The sequence below is a fragment of the Calonectris borealis genome, chromosome 1 (genome assembly GCF_964195595.1).
Source record: "Calonectris borealis chromosome 1, bCalBor7.hap1.2, whole genome shotgun sequence".
NCBI classification, from domain to species: domain Eukaryota; kingdom Metazoa; phylum Chordata; class Aves; order Procellariiformes; family Procellariidae; genus Calonectris; species Calonectris borealis.
Genome location: NC_134312.1, coordinates 861,706 through 879,259, shown reverse-complemented (window position 1 = coordinate 879,259; position 17,554 = coordinate 861,706). Strand labels below are relative to the sequence as shown.

The 17,554-nt window shown below is 61.4% G+C and overlaps 2 protein-coding genes across 5 annotated transcripts; both read left to right on the top strand.

Moving 5' to 3' along the window:
* The first annotated feature begins 187 nt into the window (after nucleotides 1-187).
* Nucleotides 188-9,195, top strand: GCC1 (GRIP and coiled-coil domain containing 1). 2 transcript variants are annotated; one of them, XM_075141232.1, is made up of 3 exons: nucleotides 188-290; nucleotides 1,184-2,242; nucleotides 3,597-9,195. In XM_075141232.1, exons 2-3 carry the CDS (start codon nucleotides 1,196-1,198, stop codon nucleotides 4,899-4,901), a joined length of 2,352 nt encoding a protein of 783 aa, XP_074997333.1. In that variant the 5' UTR covers nucleotides 188-290; nucleotides 1,184-1,195; the 3' UTR covers nucleotides 4,902-9,195. The 2 variants fall into 2 exon arrangements, with proteins under 2 accessions (XP_074997333.1, XP_074997341.1); XM_075141240.1 differs by lacking the exon at nucleotides 188-290 and adding an exon at nucleotides 544-827.
* A 256-nt stretch (nucleotides 9,196-9,451) lies between these two features.
* On the top strand, nucleotides 9,452-16,102 carry LOC142078565 (uncharacterized). Of its 3 annotated transcripts, XM_075141265.1 has the most exons (10): nucleotides 9,452-11,361; nucleotides 12,157-12,200; nucleotides 12,546-12,609; nucleotides 12,900-13,040; nucleotides 14,022-14,120; nucleotides 14,342-14,397; nucleotides 14,520-14,660; nucleotides 14,839-14,881; nucleotides 15,206-15,286; nucleotides 15,377-16,102. In XM_075141265.1, the coding sequence occupies exons 1-10, from the start codon at nucleotides 10,855-10,857 to the stop codon at nucleotides 15,767-15,769; spliced, it is 1,569 nt and encodes a 522-aa protein (XP_074997366.1). In that variant the 5' UTR covers nucleotides 9,452-10,854; the 3' UTR covers nucleotides 15,770-16,102. The 3 variants fall into 3 exon arrangements, with proteins under 3 accessions (XP_074997366.1, XP_074997382.1, XP_074997373.1); XM_075141281.1 differs by lacking the exon at nucleotides 12,900-13,040; XM_075141272.1 differs by lacking the exons at nucleotides 14,022-14,120; nucleotides 14,342-14,397; nucleotides 14,520-14,660; ... (1 more) ...; nucleotides 15,206-15,286; nucleotides 15,377-16,102 and having other exon boundaries at nucleotides 12,900-14,015.
* Nucleotides 16,103-17,554: the final 1,452 nt, after the last annotated feature.

The window sequence follows — 17,554 nt, the reverse complement described above, 5'->3', positions numbered from 1 at the left end:
CCACGCCCCTCACGGACAAGTCCCGCCCCCAGCGCTTTGTACCGCCCCCCCCCCGCTCGCGGGGACCCCCGCCCTGCTGAGGAGCCCCGCCCCCTCTGGCACACCCTGTGACATCTGGCCCCGCCCTCGTTATTTATAGCCCCGCCCCGCTGGCCACACCCCTTCCCGCGGCCCTGCCGCCCTACCCGTGCTCCGCCGAGGCGCGTGCGCAGTGCGCGTCAGCGGCAGGGGGCGTCCGGCGGAAGTGGCGTGCGGCGCTCCGCGCGTGCGCAGCGGGTGCCGGCCCGGAGGTAAGGCCTGCGGCCCCCCGCGGCCACACGGCCACCCGTGACCCCCCCCCCCCCGGCCCTCCGCCGCCGCCCCGCGGCCTCCCCTGCCCCGCCGGCCTCCCGACACTGCCCAAAAGCCCCCCCGGGCCCCCCTGCCCCCCGGGCCTCCCCTGCCCCCCGGGCCCCTCCTGCCCCCGGGCCCCTCCACCACGGCCCTGCAGTCTCTCCTGCCCTCCACGGCCCCTCTGCCCCAGCCCTGCGGCCCCTCTGCCGCTGCACCGCAGCCCCTTTGCCTCAGCGGCTGCCCCCAGTGCTCCCCCCGCAGCTTACCCCCCCGAACGCCGCTGAGTCCCTGTCCCACCGTGTCGTTCTCCGGCCCCGGGTGCTGACACCCCACCCCTGCGCGGCAGGTCCTCTGCAGCGCAACACACACCCGGCCCCCTCCTCGACCTGCCATGGGGACCCCTGCGGGCTGGAGCCCCGCACCCAGAGCTGGCAGTAGCAGGATTACCTTCACAGCAGGCAGCTGTGCTGCCAAGGGGCTGTTTCTCTTGAAAAGTAAGAACCGAGGCGTTTATAGACGTAAACCCCCCCGGCTGGCCTGAGGGGGAGCGGCTGCAGTGGCAGGTAGCGCTGTACGCGGCGTGAAAGCATTTTCTCTGGCTCTGGCTGAGAAGCTTGAGGCGTCCGAGTCGTAGCACGAGCTCGTTTCCCCTCAGAGCACCTGCGGGCCCTGGGGCGTGCGGGCGGCTTGCAGGGGGTTCAATGCATGGAGAGGGATGCACTGCAGAGTCATTAGCCGTGTGGTGTCCTGGGGGGGTCAGGATGGAGGTCCTGCTTAGCCGCGTGCTCCTGCCAGTCGCAAATGTGTCTCTGCCGCCCTTTTAGCCTTTGTGCTGTTTTTCTCCTTTCAGATTGCATGAATCATGGAGAAGTTTGGCATGAACTTTGGAGGTGGCCCGAGTAAAAAAGATCTTCTAGAGACTATTGAATCGCAGAAGAAGCAGCTTCTTCAGTACCAGGTTCGGCTGAAGGATGTCGTCAGAGCCTACAAGAGCCTACTGAAAGAGAAGGAAGCCTTGGAAGCCAGCTTGAAAGTATTGTCCGTGTCTCATGAGGCAGACATTGGCTCAAGCGGGGCTCAGCCTGCGTCTGTGGCTGGCTCCAGCTCTTCCTTTGCCGATTCTGCTGATGACAGGAGCTCGGTTCACAGCGAAGATAGCGTGGGGACAGCTACCAGCGCAGACACTGCGGCCAGTCTGGCCAGTACCAAGGGTGAACCAGGGCCTGAGGATGATAAGCTCGCGGCTGCCGCTTCGTCCCTTAAATCGGAAGAGACGAGCGGTTCAGAGAGCGGCATCAGCACGAGCAGCGGGGACGTGTCATCTGCTGCTAGCGAGGCTGATAAAAGAGTGCTCCAGCTGAAGACCCAGTTGGCCACCTTGACCAGTGCTCTGTCAACAGTCACGCAGGAGAAGTCCCGCATGGAAGCCTCCTACCAAGCAGACAAGAAGAAGATGAAGCAGGACCTGGATGACGCCATTAAGAAAGCAGAGGACGAGACCGAGAAGTTGGAGACAGAGCTGAAGTCTGTCCAGGAACAGCTAGCCGAGACCAAAGCCCGTCTGATCACGCAGCAGCACGACCGAGCCCAAGAACAGAGTGACCACGCGGTCATGCTGCGAGAGCTGCAGAAGCTGCTGCAGAACGAGAGGACTTTGCGCCAGGATGCAGAGCTGAGGCTGGAGGAGACCAGGGAGGCGCTGGCCGGGAGGGCGTGCATGGCTGACCGCGCGGAGGGGTACGAGCTGCAGATCAAGCAGCTGAGCCAGGAGGTGGAAGACCTGAAGAGAGAGCTGCAGGCTGTCCAGGAGGAGAACAACAAGCCCGACCCCCGGATACAGGACCTGCAGGAGGAGATGGCCAGCATGAAGAACCACTTCCAAGTGCAGCTGCTGCAAGAGATGCGGAAGGTAATTCCCTGCGTGGGCGCTGGCGCCGCTCACTCTGTGGGATGTATCAGCAGCGATTGGGGCAGGGTTTGAGGCTGGAGGAGCACAAATTCCCCTTCCCAGTCCCGCAGAGGCCAAGAGGTTTGAAATGAATGAGAGCATCATGGCTTTGATGGGATGATAGTCCCTGAGGAAAATAAAAGCTGTTTGTGATGCAGCATGTAAATCATTAATCGGGGGTGGTGACCATTGGATTTGGGAGCAACCTTTGAGGTGATTACATGGTGACTGTCCTCCACGGTGTCACTTGGTTCCGAGCATGTTACCGACTGGTGTGACAGTGGCTGGGCTTGGGAGGAGAGACCTTTCCTCTGACCCACCATGGCAACGAGTGCGGTCTTGTCTCATAAAGTATCCAAGTGCAATGCAAGGTACAATTACAGGAGCTCGTAAAAAGGAGATACCTTCCAACTAACCTTCTTCAGTGAAGCTTGGAGTGCTCTAGGGAAAGAAGAAAGGTAAATACAGGAGAAAGACTCTAGCCTGTGTGCATGCAGGGGGAGGGCGAAGAGCTAGAAAGAGGGATGTGGTGGAAAAGAGGAACCTGTGTAACTTTGCGGGTTGTGGGGCAATGTGCTCAGGGGTTGGCACCAGTCACCGAATTTGCATCTGGAAACACGCTGGAATGGGATCTTCCTCATCTCCTTGCAGTCTGGAACAAGTTTTCTTCTTTCTAATCTGAAGCATCAGGCTGATTTAATGCAATTCACCCCTTTTTTAGAAGTGGTCTCTAACAGCTTCTCTCTGAGGGAGGTGAAGGTGACCTGACTCTGGCTGTGGTTTAGTTCACGGTGCTGATTGTCAAGTGCTGCCATTGTCCGGGGTACTTATTAGTCAGTCGGATCTCAATAGCTGCAAAAACTGTGAACACCAGGTGTTTACTGTAGCTACTCAGAAACCACTGAATTGTATTAATATCAGTACAACAAAGCATAGCATTTAAGTAAATTGCAGTTAGATGTATGAAGGCTTTAGAGCACACGCAGGTCTCAAAAAAAATCCTGTAGCAGATTGTGACGTGAGTTTGCTGCTTCCCACCCCCCCGCACACCTGCAGCAATGCAGATAATGCTGGTAACAGGAACTCTGCAGAGCAGGGAACAAAAGCAAAAATGCTTTTAGTTTACTTTATCCCAGAACAAACAAATATCCAACAAGGCAAGTCAGTGTGGTGGCTTGCGTAGGGTTCTAGGGGAAAAGATGGCCCTGCACTTGTTTGGAGTTCAGCAGAGCAGAATTAAGCCCCTGTGTAAACCGCAGCGCTCCTGCCCAGATTGTTGAGCTAATCTAACCCTGCCGTGTCTCTCTGCTCTCAGGCTGCACAGGCAGAGGAGCAGCTCCGCCAGCACGCCCAGATGGAGGAGCGGCGAGTGGCCGCCTTGGAGGGCCAAGTCTCCGAAGTGTCCGAACTACTTGGCACTTACGAAAAAGCCAAGCAGAAAGACCAAGTGGTCATTCAGAAGCTAAAGGACCGCATCGTACAGTTGGACCTGGAGAACAAAACCCTGGCCATCGCTGCCTCCAGCCGATCCCCTGTCGATGTTCACGTAGAAGAAGCCAATCTTGATGTTAATGTTCTAAAGGATAAAATGGAGAAGCTGAAGAAGCTCTTGCAGGCAGCAGCTAAGAAGAGTCAACCCGCTCTGGACATCGAGAAGCTGTGTGAGCTGGAGCTGCCAAAGGGCACGGAGGCTGGGGATGGCGAGAAGGCCACTGCTTTGTACTATCAGCAGGAGCTGAAGCAGCTGAAGGAGGAGTTTGAAAGGTACAAGATGAGGGCACAAGTGGTTCTCAAGAACAAGTCGGCCAAAGATGGCAATCTGGCTAAAGAACTGGAGGAAGCTCAGGAGCAGCTGGCTGACCTGAAAGAGAAATATGTTGTGCTTCAGCTGTCCTCTGATGAGATGGAGAAGCAGCACCAGCAGGACATGGAAACCAAGAAACAAGAGTTGTCCCAGCTGCAGCAAATTCATAGGCAGGAATTAGAGCGATGCCAGCTGGACTACAGGGAACGGGCGCTGAAGCTGGAGGAGGAGATGCACAAACAGCGGGACCGAGCACTGGCGGTGCTGGCAGAAAAGGACCAAGAGCTGGAGCAGCTGAGATCTGTCACGTTGCCTTACGGGCTTCAAGGATCCAAAAACTACCTAGCATCAGGGACTGACGTCACTAGCGATGACTCGCCAGGTAACGATTCCTCAGAGATTCTCCCCCAGGCTCTTCATCTCTCTGCCACCAGCGAGCCCACCTTCTTCTTGTACGCAGAGCAGCTGGCTCGCAAAGAAGTGGAAATTGTAGCGCTGAGGAAGCAGAAGCACAAGATGGAAATGCAAGTTCACCAGCTCCAGGAGAAAATCTTGGTTGAGGAGGAGAAGCACCGGGAAGAGGTATCTGCACTTCAAAGCGAAATCGAGAAGAATTTCAGAGATAAGAGCAGAGAGGGAGCCAACCTGGAATACCTCAAAAACATTGTTTATAGATTTTTGACACTGCCAGATTCTCTTGGGCGCCAGCAGACGCTAACTGCCATATTGACTATTCTACATTTCAGCCCAGAAGAAAAGCAAACTATTACAAAACAGTCGGCTTACAGCAGCTGGTGGCTCTCTGGGAAGAGATGAGACAGTAGCTTTTATTCCTAACTACTTCTGCATAGTAACACCTTCCTGATTGTTAACTAAGACCACTTCACTTGTGGTGTAACCTCTTTCCAGCCATGCGATGGAGCAGGGAGCTTTCAGCAAACAATTGGGCTTAAACTAGTGCTCTTAGCACTAATTTAAAGTAGAATTGTGCCAACTGTTCCAGTAGGATCACAGTGCTGTCTTGCTCTCTGCTGTGAGAATTTGCTCTGAGTTGGAACTTGATTTAAAAAAAAAAAAAAAAGATACTGATGCTTTTTTAAACACAATTTTTAAAAAATCCGTACCTGTCAGGCGTAGGGTGAGGAGCTCTGTTAGAGTGGAGCTTGCTTGTATCTTCGAACACTGGACAGCTTGTGACTTAAAAGATTTGAAGGCGGGGGGGGAGCACTTAACACGGTGCTAAAATAACATAAGACAAGAGCTGAAAGCCTGCAGGAAGGATGAATCTTAACTACCAGCATCATCCAAATGCAGAAGATGTTGAGCAATTTCTCAAAAGCTTTTTTACCTAGAGCCAAATCTATACCAGTGGATACAGCAGCTCCTCGTAGCGCTGGGGCCCATCCGACGGCACGGCGTGTTACGGTGAGCTTTCATTGCTGACCAGGGATTCTCTCTGCAGTTACCGGTGTTTCCCAGGAAGGAGGAAGGGTGTTGTCCTAAGTATTGAACAGTTTGAACCCTTGTAACTGCAGTGGTGCGAGCAGTGGTTCCCCACCGGTGTCAAACCAGCAGGTGCTATGTAGCCGTTCTTTTAGAGCAGATCTCTGAGCTTTCTGACCCTGTTTGACATGGGAAAACCAGGGTGTTGCAGAAAGTAAACTGAGGAAAGGCTGAAATAGCCACATTGACCCTTCAGCAGTCATTTTCTGAGCATTTGGGAGTTTGAGTGAAGTCTTGGATGTTCCCCAATGTTGTTTTTGGAAGCAAGGCACTGCTCCTGCTGGGATAGAAGAAGCAAGCAGCAGTGAGGGGCAGAAGGTAACGGCTCTGGGGGCAATGTGTGCCCTGGGCCTGCAGTAAACACTGTGAGGATGACGATCTGGCCTGCTGCTGCTTAGACCTTGAGGTTCCTGGGTAACTTCTTGCGAATTGGTGAGCACGGCAGGAAGGAAGCCAAAACATTTTGAAACACCTCTGGCTTTGGTGGACCACTGTCAGCTCCCTGCTGGCATGGCTGCGTTTTGCGGTTGTGCTCCGGATCTGCCGGCTCCCGACTGCTTCAACCCAGAACGGCTGAGCTGAAAGCCCTGGCTCGGTGGGAAGATGGCTGTGATAGGCGATTTAAGAACGGTTGCAAGACTAAACCCAGAGCGTGAGTTTTGAGTACTAGCGGACTGTGTGGGAAGGGGCAGGGCCTCGGGGAGCTGCGGTGCGCGGCTGTGAGCGTGCTGGGGGAGCTGCCCGCTCCTGCCCCCGGGCCAGGGAGGGCAGGGGCTCGGCGAGACCAGCGCTGGCACGAGCAAACTCCTCTCTCCTCTGCTGTGGTAGGAATCTGACTCCTTTTGTTGTTTGAGCTCTGCGCTCGGGTGCCTTGAGAGCCGACAGGCTGGAGAAGGGGAACGCGCTGTTTTACCCCCAAAGCCCGTGTCTCCACCGGTCGAAGGGCTGGGACAGCGGCGGGCTTTACCCTGTTGCCTTCCCTTCACCTTCCCCCCTGCCGGGTTGATGATTGAGACAAGGGAAGCAGCCATCTGTCTGGAGGGACAGACTGGGTCCCTGGGGATGTCCCCAGGCGATCCCCGGGGTGCTGGGGCCACTAGAGGGCACCCACCAGTTGCCCAGTCCCCAGGGAGAGGCACCTAGGGTGCAGCATCCCTCGCTGCAGCCCCCCCGGCACTGCCAGGGCCTGCTCCCCTGGGAAGGGACCTGGCTCTGAAAAGTGACACGCAAGGAAAGCAGCAAGTGGCATGAGAGGGCTCAGCGACCGCGGCCGAGCCTGGGTCCTGGCTGGTCCGCGTGGCCGGGGGGGCAATGCTGTGTCTCAGGGCAGCTCGCACGGGGGCTTCGGGCTCCGCGGGCGGGAGAGGTTCTGCGGGGTCAGCAGGGTGGGTTTCCCTGCCCAAAACGTGGTGTGCTGCCGTGAACTGCTCCTGAGGCCTGGGGCAGGGCGCCGACGCTTTCTGTCATGAAGGTTATGCAAGGAGAAAAAACATGGGTGCAGCAGGTACTGAGTGTCCAGTGCTGGCTGGTGGCATTACGTTATCCGAAATGGGAAGGAGCATCCCTGCGAGGCCAGAAGAGCTGTGCTGCCTGGATCTGCTGGAAAAGTGCCCAGCAGGAAGTGTTTGTGCTGACATTTAAATGGTCACTCTTAAAACCAGGGAGGGACGGTTTGTTTCCAGCGATGTTGGGCAGTTGCCTCCAGCCCTGGGAACCGGCTACTCCCGGCTGTGCTTTTACTGAAGCTTCTAGAGCTTTCTCATCTGCGTAGGCAAAACCTCACTTGAGTTTTGTTTTCATGCGCCTGCTTTAGTTTTAATTAAAGCTTGGCTACTGAAGCACAACTTCCCAGTCCCAGAGTACAGGGAAAGTGTTTGTAAACGCTGGCATTAAGTCTTGTTTTAACAATCCCCAGGCTTCACCCGCGTCCTGGAGCCGAGTTAACAAACGGGTTGATTTAGCAGCTCTCGGTGCACCTTGGCACACCGCGCAGCCTGGGCAGCTTTTCGGGAGGGAGCTGCTGTGTCTCTGGGCAGCGCCGGTGCCTTGGCAGCTCACGCCGGCTCAGCCGGGTTAATGAGCCGTTGCCGCTCCAGCCGGACAAGCCCCGCTGCTCAGCGCGGGGTACGTGCTGCCGGCTCTGGGATCTGAGTGCACGGTCCTTGCACGGCTGCAGCTTTGCAGCCGCTGCTGCTCTTTTACCGCAGCGTGCCCCTGCACACGTGATGAGGCCAGCACGGCGCGCGCCGCTTTTCTTGCAGAGGAAGTGGGCTCTGAGAGGCCGCAGGAGCCGCGCGGGGCTCCCCAGCAGCCGCACCCTGCCCCGCCTCGCAGCGTCGCAGCACAGGGAGCCCCTGCAATTCCAGTGCCCAGGACGCGCGGAGAGCTTCGGCAGCTGAGCAGGACGGAGTCCTTTCCCCTTCCAGTGCTGTGCCGACGGTCCTTGTCCTGTCAGTGGCCGAGTTCCCTGGAGCCCACTCCACAAATCCCACCTTGCTGAAGGCAAGGGCAGTGCTCCGGTTAATGCAACCCTTGGTGCCAATTTCTCTTCAAAAAATCCTCAGGGAAAACATGCCCCTGTGCCTGCTGGAGGTCTTGGGAGGGCATGACAAAGCCAAGCAGTAAACAGTTCCTCGTGCTGCTACGGACATTGCCTCTGCGCAGAGGCCAGGCTGAGAGCATCGGCATTTGGTCCCAACCAGGATCCACGTGCTGCTCTGATGGAGGCAACTGGACAGAAATTGGAGAGTTTGTCCCAGGCAGCGTTTGGTCTTGGGTCCTCAGCTTTGAAGCAGTTGTCAACGATACGAGTGTTGGCTCAGCCAAGGGATCTGCTGAGAAGAGCCCGGACTCTGGTCCCGATTTGGAAAGCTCGAATCCAGTGGTGCCTCTGAAACCACAGGGATTGCTCAAAATCTTACCCTGCGGGAGGGGGAGCCATTCCCACAACGGCTGAGGGTGGAGATGCTTCCTCCTGCTTCAGCTTCGCTGCGCAAGCTGAGAGGGGATCCCTGTTCTCCTTTGGCCTCGTGCTCTTCTGGAAGAGCCTCTGCCTGGAGAATGCAGTAACCCAGGAGAGATCCCAAGCGGCGGTGGCTTTTGTGGTGGTTGTCAGAGGCGGCAGGACCGACTCCGCTGTCCCGGGAGCACTGTGCGACGGCTCTTCCCCACCCGCGGGTCGGGGTTCCTCCGGTGGTGCTGGGCAGGAACAATTGCCAGCCAAGCTGGAGAGAGACTGGCCGGCGGGGAGGTTGCGGCAGCGGCAGTGATGGTGAGGAGGGGAACAAAATGGGGTCCAGCTGGGACCATGCGGAGCCGCTGCTCGGTAGGCAGCAGGGTTTAAGGAGCGTTTCCTCACCTGATGGAGGAAAAAGGGAGCAGCTACGAAGGAGGCAGCTGGGAGCTGCAGGGGAACATCTCCAGGAGTTGCCAAAGCAAGGTCCTCTGCGTTGCTGTCAACCCTGGGCAGCAATCCCGGTGCAATTCCTGTCTCTGTTCCCCCGCAGCCCCTCTCCCTACTCCTTCCCTCAGACCTTCCCCCACGTCCCTCCCTCTTTCCTCTCTCCATTCAGCCAATACCCTCCAAAATAAAACTGAAAAAACCCTGTTTGAAGCATAACTCTGCTGTTTGGTGACCTGTGGTTTAGGTGATGAGCCGTGCGTGGGCTGGCCGCCGGCGTGTGCTTACGCAGCGCTTTGCCCCCGCCTCCCTCGGCACGCTGCCGCGCTTTGCCGGACTGCAGAGCCTCTTGCCCACGGTGCTGGCGTCCGCCAGAGCCACCAGCCCCGGCTGCTGACTGCACAGCCCAGCCGCGGTGTTGTCGTTCTCTGGTCTTGCAAAAACGGTGCTTGAACAGATGTAAAAACCTAAATTTTTTGGCTTGTGAATTTGGCATGTTCTTGCTGTTAGATCATTGGGAAACGTGAGCATCTCTGGAGCTGCATGTGCAGCACCACGGGGGGGTACGAAACACCCCACTCTGCCCTCGGGACAGGATTAGGTGACAGCCTGTGATGGGGAGAGATGGTGTGCTTGAGCATAAAGAAAAGGTAGTAGGAGCTTGGGTTTTCTGGGTTTTGGTGATCCTTGTCTGCCCACTTGAGTGAAAAACATTTTACGGCAGGGTGGTTATTGCTGGGACCTGGTGGGTCTTGGCTGGGCCTGAACGGGACTGGGCATTGCTTGGCCCAGGGGTCGTTGCTGGCTTGTCAGAAAACCCTTGATTTCAAAATTATCAAAAAATTATCAAACCCCTTGATTTCCTGAGGTCCCGGTGAGTACGGGAATGCAAATGCTTCATTCCTGCACCTCCGGTCCTGTTGCTGTGCGGGTGAGTGGATGCAGAGGGGTTTGGCGCTGGGAACTGCCCAGCGCTCTGTCCCCACGCCCCGCGAGGCTGCTGGGGCTCAGCAGGTCGGGGGAGAGGTAGTGCCCCCGCAGAGGGGGCTCGCTCTGCCCTCGGGGGTCTGACCCCCTTCTCTGGGGTGGTGCTGTGCCCTCAAAGCACCGTGCAAACAGCAGCGTGTTATTATTTGCTGCTGGTGTGTAAGAAAAGCCCTTCCCTCTCCCTCTGAGGAGGTTGGATGAGCTGCCCGGGGTGGAGGGGTGCGGTGGTGCAGGCTGCGGCACGGGGCGCAGCGAGCTCAGCCCCGCTGCGAGCTCAGCCCTGCTCCCTGGGGAGCCCGGCTCAGTGTCACGCAAGCACCCTTTCCCCGCGCCGGGTACCTTTTTACCAGCGTTTCATGCATGTCTATGCAGTCGTGTGCCAGCTCCTGCCAAATGCAGTCCTCTCGGTAAAGGTGCAGCTCGCGCCTTTGCACCATGTCTGAACCCCCTGTGTCGTCGGGGGCCACGGCCGCGGTTGCCCTCCCCGGCGTGGCGGCAGCCTGCGGGGTGGCTGTCCCGGCTGGCACCTCTCCCTGCTCCAGCAGCCTTTCTGCTGCTCTCGGCAGCGTCTGCTGCGCACGTGTGGGCTTTCCCTCCCAGAGCTTCCTGCTGCAAGCAGCCGGTGGGGCCGCGCCGTGGCCGCATCCTGCAGAAGTACCTGCACCGAGCCCTCCTGTCGCCCCTTCCCCGCTCGTGCCCGGCCTCGTTGTGTTGGCAGAGCGGCTCTCCCGTGGCACGCTGGCACTGTCTGCGACACTGACCAGGGCACTGCACTCTGGGGCTCGCCTTGCACAGCCTTCCTCTGCCCCACTGACCCTTTTCCCGTGCCTCAGTTTCCCCTTTCAGCAAGGAGAAGTCTGCCTGCGCCTGTAGCAGCAGATGTGGGGGTGCCCGTCCCTGCCTGCAGATGCTGGTTTGCAGCAGGCGGCCAAGCAGCCGGGAGGCGCAGGGGATGGAGAAGGGCCGTGCTCACATCTGCACCGCCAGCACCCGTGGCGAGCTGCGTCTCTTGCTGCATTATCGCTCCCCGGCATGCAAGAGGGAGGTGCGAAGGAGGCGGCCACGTGTTCGCCTGGGCTCCGCAAGCACGAGGGGCTGGTCCCCTCCCTGCTCGCAGGACTTGCACGTAGCAGCCTGCACGTCCGTGGGGAAGCTCCTGCTGCCCCGGCCGAGCAGGTTCCTCTGGCTGTGCTGCGCGGGCAGAGCTGCAGCCGTGTCCCCGCAGACGGGGCGTGGAGTGAGCCCAGCCAGCAGCGACTGCGGGAGCTGCTGCGGTGCAGCCGGCCGGACCCCGGCGGCAGAGAGGAGAGAGGAAGGCTCCCGGCTCCGAGCTGCCCGGCCATGGCGAAGGAAGAGGAACACCCGTCGGCTCTCTCGGATAACCAGGTAAAGGCGTGTGGGTGCGGGAAACCCTCTGCAGAGACCTGGGAAAGCCGCTGCCAAACGCTGCAGACCCTGTTCAGGCCTCCCCCGCGGGCCCTGGCCGAGGGGGCTTCCCCCACGCCGGAGGTGGGGGGCAGCACTGTGGGGGTGCTGCAAAAGGCACCCAGCAAAGGGGTCCCAGCCCACCCGGCCTTGTGCTTGTGCTCGCTGGGGCCTGCAGCGCTTCCCAGGGCGGCGGCTGCTGCTGCTCCGCTGTCTCCGCGTGACTCACCGGGCCCTGGGAGCCGTCCGGCTCCGGCAGTCTCGCCGGTTGCTCCGCGGCAGCCCCACGCCGCGCTGCGTGGGAGCCGCTCTCAGCAGCACGGCCCGCAGCGGGACGCAGCTTCTCGGCGCTCCCCAGCCCCGGGCGAGGGAAACCCAGGCGCTGCGGTGAGGCCAGCTCAGGAGGGTGCAGCAGGGAAACCCCCTCGTGCAGCCACCGCCGAGGGGCCCGGCCCATGCGGCAGCACCGCGGGGCTGGCAAGGAAGCCGGCCGCTGGCCCCTCTGCTTTGCCCACCACCAGCGAAGGGCTCCAGCCCCAGCCTCTCGGGGAAGACGCCTTTTTTGCTGCGGCTCTGCCTGCTCTGCGGTGACGCGTGGGCACCGGCCGCCCGCCGCTGCTTCGGGGATGCCTGAGGGAGCGAGTCCGGCCGTGCCTGGGGCTCCACGTCCTCCCGTGCCGTGGGCAGCCGAGGCTCCCGCCGTGGCCCCGCTGCAGGACGCCTGAGCCCGCGCTCCGCTCGGTCTCTCTCCCTCAGGTCTTCGCGCTGACGTGCATCTACCTGCCGGCCTCGCTGCTGAGGTGGGTTCTGCCCCCCGGCCCTTCGCCATGGCTGGGCCCTGCGGTGCTGGGGGGAGGCAGCAGCCGTAGCCCTGCCTGCACGTGGCTTCTTGTCTTACCCGCAGCCCGCTCGGTCCCCGAACCTGGGGGGATCAGGCCTCGCACCTGGGTCTCTGCCCCGTCCCATTGCCTTTGTAAGGGAGGGAACCCCCCCACGCACCCACCCCGTACCCGTGCCGGCCCTGCCCGTCTCGGGGGAGGCTGCGCACAGGATCCCCGCCGGGATGGGTTCAGCGGAAGCCACCGTGCTGAGGCACCAACAGCTCTGCCCCGCCGGACGTTAACCGCCAGCCCCGTCTCTTCCAGCCTCCTGGGCAGCGGGTCGGTCCTCGCTGTCACCTCCCGGCAGAGACGGTGCTGCCACATCCAGGTGAGTGCCACTGGCTCCCAGGGGCGCAGGGCTGGGTTTCGGCCCCAGCTAAGCCCGAGGCAGAGCCGGGCCAGCGCCGCTGCTGCTGGGCTTAATGCACAGCGGGACTGGAGGGGGGCAGGAGGTGCAGGACACTCGCACCAGCCTCCCTGGAGAGCAGCCGATCCCAGCTCCGCTCCCGGCTGGCCCGGGGAGGGACGTGGCCGTGGCAGCTCTGCAGAGCCAGGGAGAGGCTGCTGCCACCGGGGTGAAGCTGCCAGCCAGAGCTAACGCTGCGTCCCGTCCCACAGCTTCGCCCCCTCTTCCTCCTCGCCCTGGCAGATTTCCTGGCCGCCGCTGTGCTGCTGAGCACAGCCACGATCCAGCTGCTGCCAGCCCCGCTCTTCATCCCGGCGTACGCTGCCTGCCCCTACGGACTGATGCTGGCCACGGTAGGGGCGTCAGCTCACACACGGGGTGGCACCGGGGGCTGGGCACCTCATCCTGTACCGCCGGGAACAGCTGAGACCCGTCTGCGGGCTGGAGTGTCCCCGGGGAAGTCCCGGGGTGGGGAACTGTTTCTCCTACTGGGAAATGGCTGCTGTTCCCCCTGTTACTGTCCTGAGCCCCAAGGCTGGTTCCTGGGGACACACGGCCAGCGTTTCTCCCTAGCCCCAGTGAGGCGAGTGCTGCATCCCCCCTGCAGCGTCCCTCTCGCCCCCGCCGTGCCCTGCCACCAGCTCTGGGATGGCAAACCTGAACGCAGCTGCTCGCGGGCACGGAGCAAAGCAGGGCTCGGCTCTCCCCGGTGCAGACGTGCTCTCCCCTTCGCGCCCAAACTCACCCAGCGCCTGTGGCTCCACCGGCTCCTCTCTGCCCTGCCTGGTGTGCAGACCCCCCGGCGGGCAGTGCCACTTCCCTCCTGCCCCCAGGCTCATCCCACTGGCGACGGGGCCTTTGCCTCAGCCACGCACGGAGACAGGGACCAGGAGGGGCTCAGCACCGCAGGGCCAGCTCTGCTCCGCTTTGCGTGTCTCAGCCTGCCCGGCTGCATAGGGCACAGGGCGACCATCGCCGCGGTTGCAGGGCTGCTGACAGGACACAGGCAGAGCCCTGTTCGTGCCACCTAGAGCCCAGCACGGACAGATGGACCTGGGTGGTCAGGGCTGCCTGCAGCCGCCTGCCCTGATAAAGCCACCGGCCAGAGAGGCCACCCGGTCCCCCTCCCCGGGGTGGGCGCAGGGACAGCACAAGGCCATTTGGTCTTGGTGCTGCGTGTCTTGGAGAGCTGCTCCCATGTTGCACGGCAGCTCTTGGTGCAGCTCTGCGGCGGGGACAGCAGGACATCAGGGTGCAGAGCACGAGGAGGGAAGGGGGAAGGTGCCTTCGGGGCGCTGGGACAGCAGGAACCTGCTCTCCCTCTCCTCTCCCAGACCTTCTACTCGGTCTCGTTCCTGATGGTTGTTGTCTACGCGTACGAAGCCTACCGCACCGTCCACGGCTGGAGAGCCAGGCACGTGGCAGCTCTGCAGGTTGGTGACCCCCTGCCCTGGTGCAGGATATCGCCCTTCCCGCACACGGCCACTCCGGCCCAGTGACAACCCGGGGAGCAGCTGGCGGGGGTGCGAGGGCAGCCCCTTTTCCTGGGCGTTAGTGGCTTCCCCTGCACCCTGCGTCCCGGCGGAGCGAGGCTGGAGCCTCGAGCTGCTGCGAGACCTGCGGGCCCGGGTAACCGGCGGTTTCCTCCCTGCAGGAGAGGAGCGGGTGCCTGGCGAGCGCGTGGCAGGGGCTGCCCTACATCCTGGCCTGGTAGGTGCCAGCCGCCGGCCCTGGCCCCCTCTCCACCCCGAGCGGGGCTGCGGCACAACGCCTGCCCTCCCAGCTCTGCCCAGGACGGGACGGACGCGCTCACCTCCGCCCCTCCCTGCAAGGCTGGTGCCGGCGCTCACGCTGCTGGGACGGCTGATGGCCCGCGGCACCTCCCTCACCGACATCGCACCGAGACCCCTTGAGCCCGTCGTGCCGTGGAAGGGAAACCGCTCCCACGAGACCTACAGCCTTTACTGCTCCAGGTACACCGCCGCCCTGCCACCCTGACCCCGAGGGGGAGCTGGGGGGGCACCCCTCCCCCTTCCCAATGGGCTCGGGCATGCTGCAACCCCTGCAAGGCATGCAAGGGACACCTCCGGCTGGTGAAGGCTTTGGGGTGGGGGATCAGGGGACTGCCACCAGTACCCTCTGTCCTTTCAGCTGCCTGCTCCTCATCCGCCGTGCCCAGGATATCTGCTACGCGGTGAGCGCTGCGGCTGCCCGTCCCTCCCTCCCCTTCCCCGTCTGGCAGACGCTGCTGCCCAACGCTGCCGGGGGCGGGCGGGCTCAGCAGGACGCCGGGAAGGCGGCGGCTCCGCGGTGCGCGGGCAGCTGCTGCCAGAGGGACGGGGCAGGGGTGTCCCTGCTCGAGCAGAGGCAGAGGGGCAGCTCCCAGCTCCGGCAGCGCCCTGGTGCTGGCTGCTCCCACGCCGAGGGGCTTGTGGCTCGGCTCAGCCCTGCCCCTGTGGAAGGAGCCGCTCGGGGCAGGGCTGGCCCGTGGCCCCGCTGATTTCCCGTCGCCTCTCAGTACGTAGGTAGGAAGGACGTGGGCCTGGAGGGGAAAATCATCTTCTTCTTGTACCTGCTGCTGGTGCTCAGCTGCTGCACGGTAAGCCAGCGGCGCAGCGCAGCGCGGCGAGCGCAGGGTCCGGCCGCAGCGGCCAGCGCGCCCCGGCTGACGCCGCTCCCCGCCGCCCAGCTCCTGTACCGCAGGGTGAAGCTCCGGTGCCGGAGGAACGCCGCGGCGCCCTTGCTGACCCCGGAGAAGGACGGCTTTGCGGGCAGGAGCATCCGCAGCGTCAGCAAAGTCTCTCACTACTTCCAGCTGGTTTTCCTGCTCTGCTGGGCACCAGGCAAGTCAGAGTGGGGATGCCCCGCAGCTCCCGCAGCCCTGGCAGGCAAGAGCCACCGCAGCTCCTGCTCCAGCCCCTTTATTCCTGGGCTGAGACAGCACCCAGGTCCCAGACAAGGCTTAGACTGGATAACTGCAAAGCCTCTGGGTGTCTGTAGGACCCCGTGGCTGGGCAGACCCAGAATGAGAGGAGAGCCAGCCCCGATCACCGCTGTTGAGTCCCACCGGCGGCTGGTTTAGCCACCCAGCACTTACAATGAGTTTTTTCCAGCAGCATTTCCTGAGCTGGAGGGTGGATCGTGTTTGATGGACCTGCTTTTTAGCCATCTCTCATCCCTTTGGGGGCCCATTTATGCTTTCAGCCTTACAGAAACCTGAGGCAATGAGTTCCCCAAGGTCCTTGGGCAGCGCGTTGGGAAGGACCTCGTTGTACACATAGGTGCTTGTCCTACGTAGACCCCTGTGCCATGGGAAATAGGCTGTGACAGGGGAAGGGCGTTTGCCGCTTGGAGAGGGAAACTCCAGATGAGGCATTATCAGAGCGAGGGAGACCAAGGAGTGTCCTTTTGTCTTCCATCTGCAGCCTTCCTCCTCACCCTCCTCTCCTTCACCAGCATCAAACCTGCCTCGGTCTTTGTCCTCTATGTTGCTACAGTAAGTAAAAGAATGGTTCCTGGGCTCCAGAGCTGGGACATTTGTCCCCATCAGACGCGTGAGTGGCGATGGGGTGGGGGGGCCCTGCTGGGATGGGGGGGCTGTGAGAGCTGTGCTGCCGCCGTGCCGCAGCAGCAGGGCTGCAGGAGCCGGGCGAGGGGAGCGGGAGCACACTGATCCCGGCCGACCAGAGCGATGCCTGTCCAGGCAGGGTGAGCTCTGTGGGTGCTGCCAGCCCACGCTGGTGACACCCAAGAGGTGCCACCCGGGATGGACACAGGGCAAAGGCCCCGGCTTGCCGGTGGCAGCCCTGGTCCCAGCCTGGCTCTGCCGGGGCTCTTCCCCACCAGTTTGGTGGTTGGTGTTTCGCTCCTCATCTCTGCCGCGGTGTTTGCCTTGTTTTATTGACCACACCAAGACGAAAGCCACCTCCTGTGTCTCTCTGTCACCCACCCTGCCTGTGCACGCACGCTGATCCCACGCGGCTCCTCTCCAGCGTGGAGAGGGCGATGGGGGTTGCAGCGCTCCTGCAGCGCAGGGCGGCTCGGGGGCAGGTAAAGGCAGCGCTCGCCGCTGCCCTCTCTCTCTCGCAGGCCCTGACCGTCTCCCTCCAGGGCTTCCTGCACAGTTTGGTCTACGGCTGGCTGAGGCAAAACTTCCGTCAGGAGGTGGTGGGGAAGAGACCCTCCCTGCAGCACCACCGGGGCCTCAAGGCTTTCTACGAGTCCCTGGGGGCCGTTCCCTAGGCTGCCACCTCGTCCCGGTGCCTCCACGCCGCCCAAAGCCTCGGCAGGATTTGCACATCCCCGGCAGTTCCCCGCAGCCCGTCCGTAGCCGGGCAGGATCTCTCCGGGCTTGGCCGTTCGTGCCTGGAAAGGTTCGGGCGAGGCGCAGGCAGCGCTGGGCAGGCTTCCGACAGCGGTGGGGGCTGCAGTGGCTCTGCCCCCATGGGAAGCCCACCCGCAGCCCCTGGCTGCTGGAGGCAGCCCGACTTCCCACCGCCTGCACCACGCAGACAGCAAAACCACGAGCGGTCGCTGCACAGGAGCCAGAGCAAGGGAGATGGGACAGGAGCTCTCTGGAAGAAGGATGCCCCTGTTCTGCACCACGAACGACTCAGCTGTTGGCAGCAGCAGGGCTCTGCGGGCTCACGAGCATTCAGGTGCCGTGGGAGGCGGCTGGTGGCACGCAGACAATTTGGCAATCCTTGGAGCTTCCAGCAACTGAACATCGACTGCGACTGTCCCCGGGAAGGTGGTGGTTCTTTCTGTTTTGTTTGGTCTTGTTTCAGTGTTACACTTTCTGCCAGGGCGCAATCCAAATTCCTCCGCAGGGCTCGGGAGAAGGTGCTTACAAATAAAGGTGTTAGGG

Bases quoted from the DNA above. Each gene is read 5' to 3' on its own strand.
- GCC1 (XM_075141232.1), top strand. From the start codon at position 1,196: ATGGAGAAGTTTGGCATGAACTTTGGAGGTGGCCCGAGTAAAAAAGAT. The intron at 2,243-3,596 runs GTAATTCCCTGC...CTCTGCTCTCAG, and splicing joins TGCTGCAAGAGATGCGGAAG to GCTGCACAGGCAGAGGAGCA.
- LOC142078565 (XM_075141265.1), top strand. From the start codon at position 10,855: ATGTGGGGGTGCCCGTCCCTGCCTGCAGATGCTGGTTTGCAGCAGGCG. The intron at 12,610-12,899 runs GTGAGTGCCACT...CCCGTCCCACAG, and splicing joins GACGGTGCTGCCACATCCAG to CTTCGCCCCCTCTTCCTCCT. The intron at 14,121-14,341 runs GTTGGTGACCCC...TCCTCCCTGCAG, and splicing joins GGCACGTGGCAGCTCTGCAG to GAGAGGAGCGGGTGCCTGGC.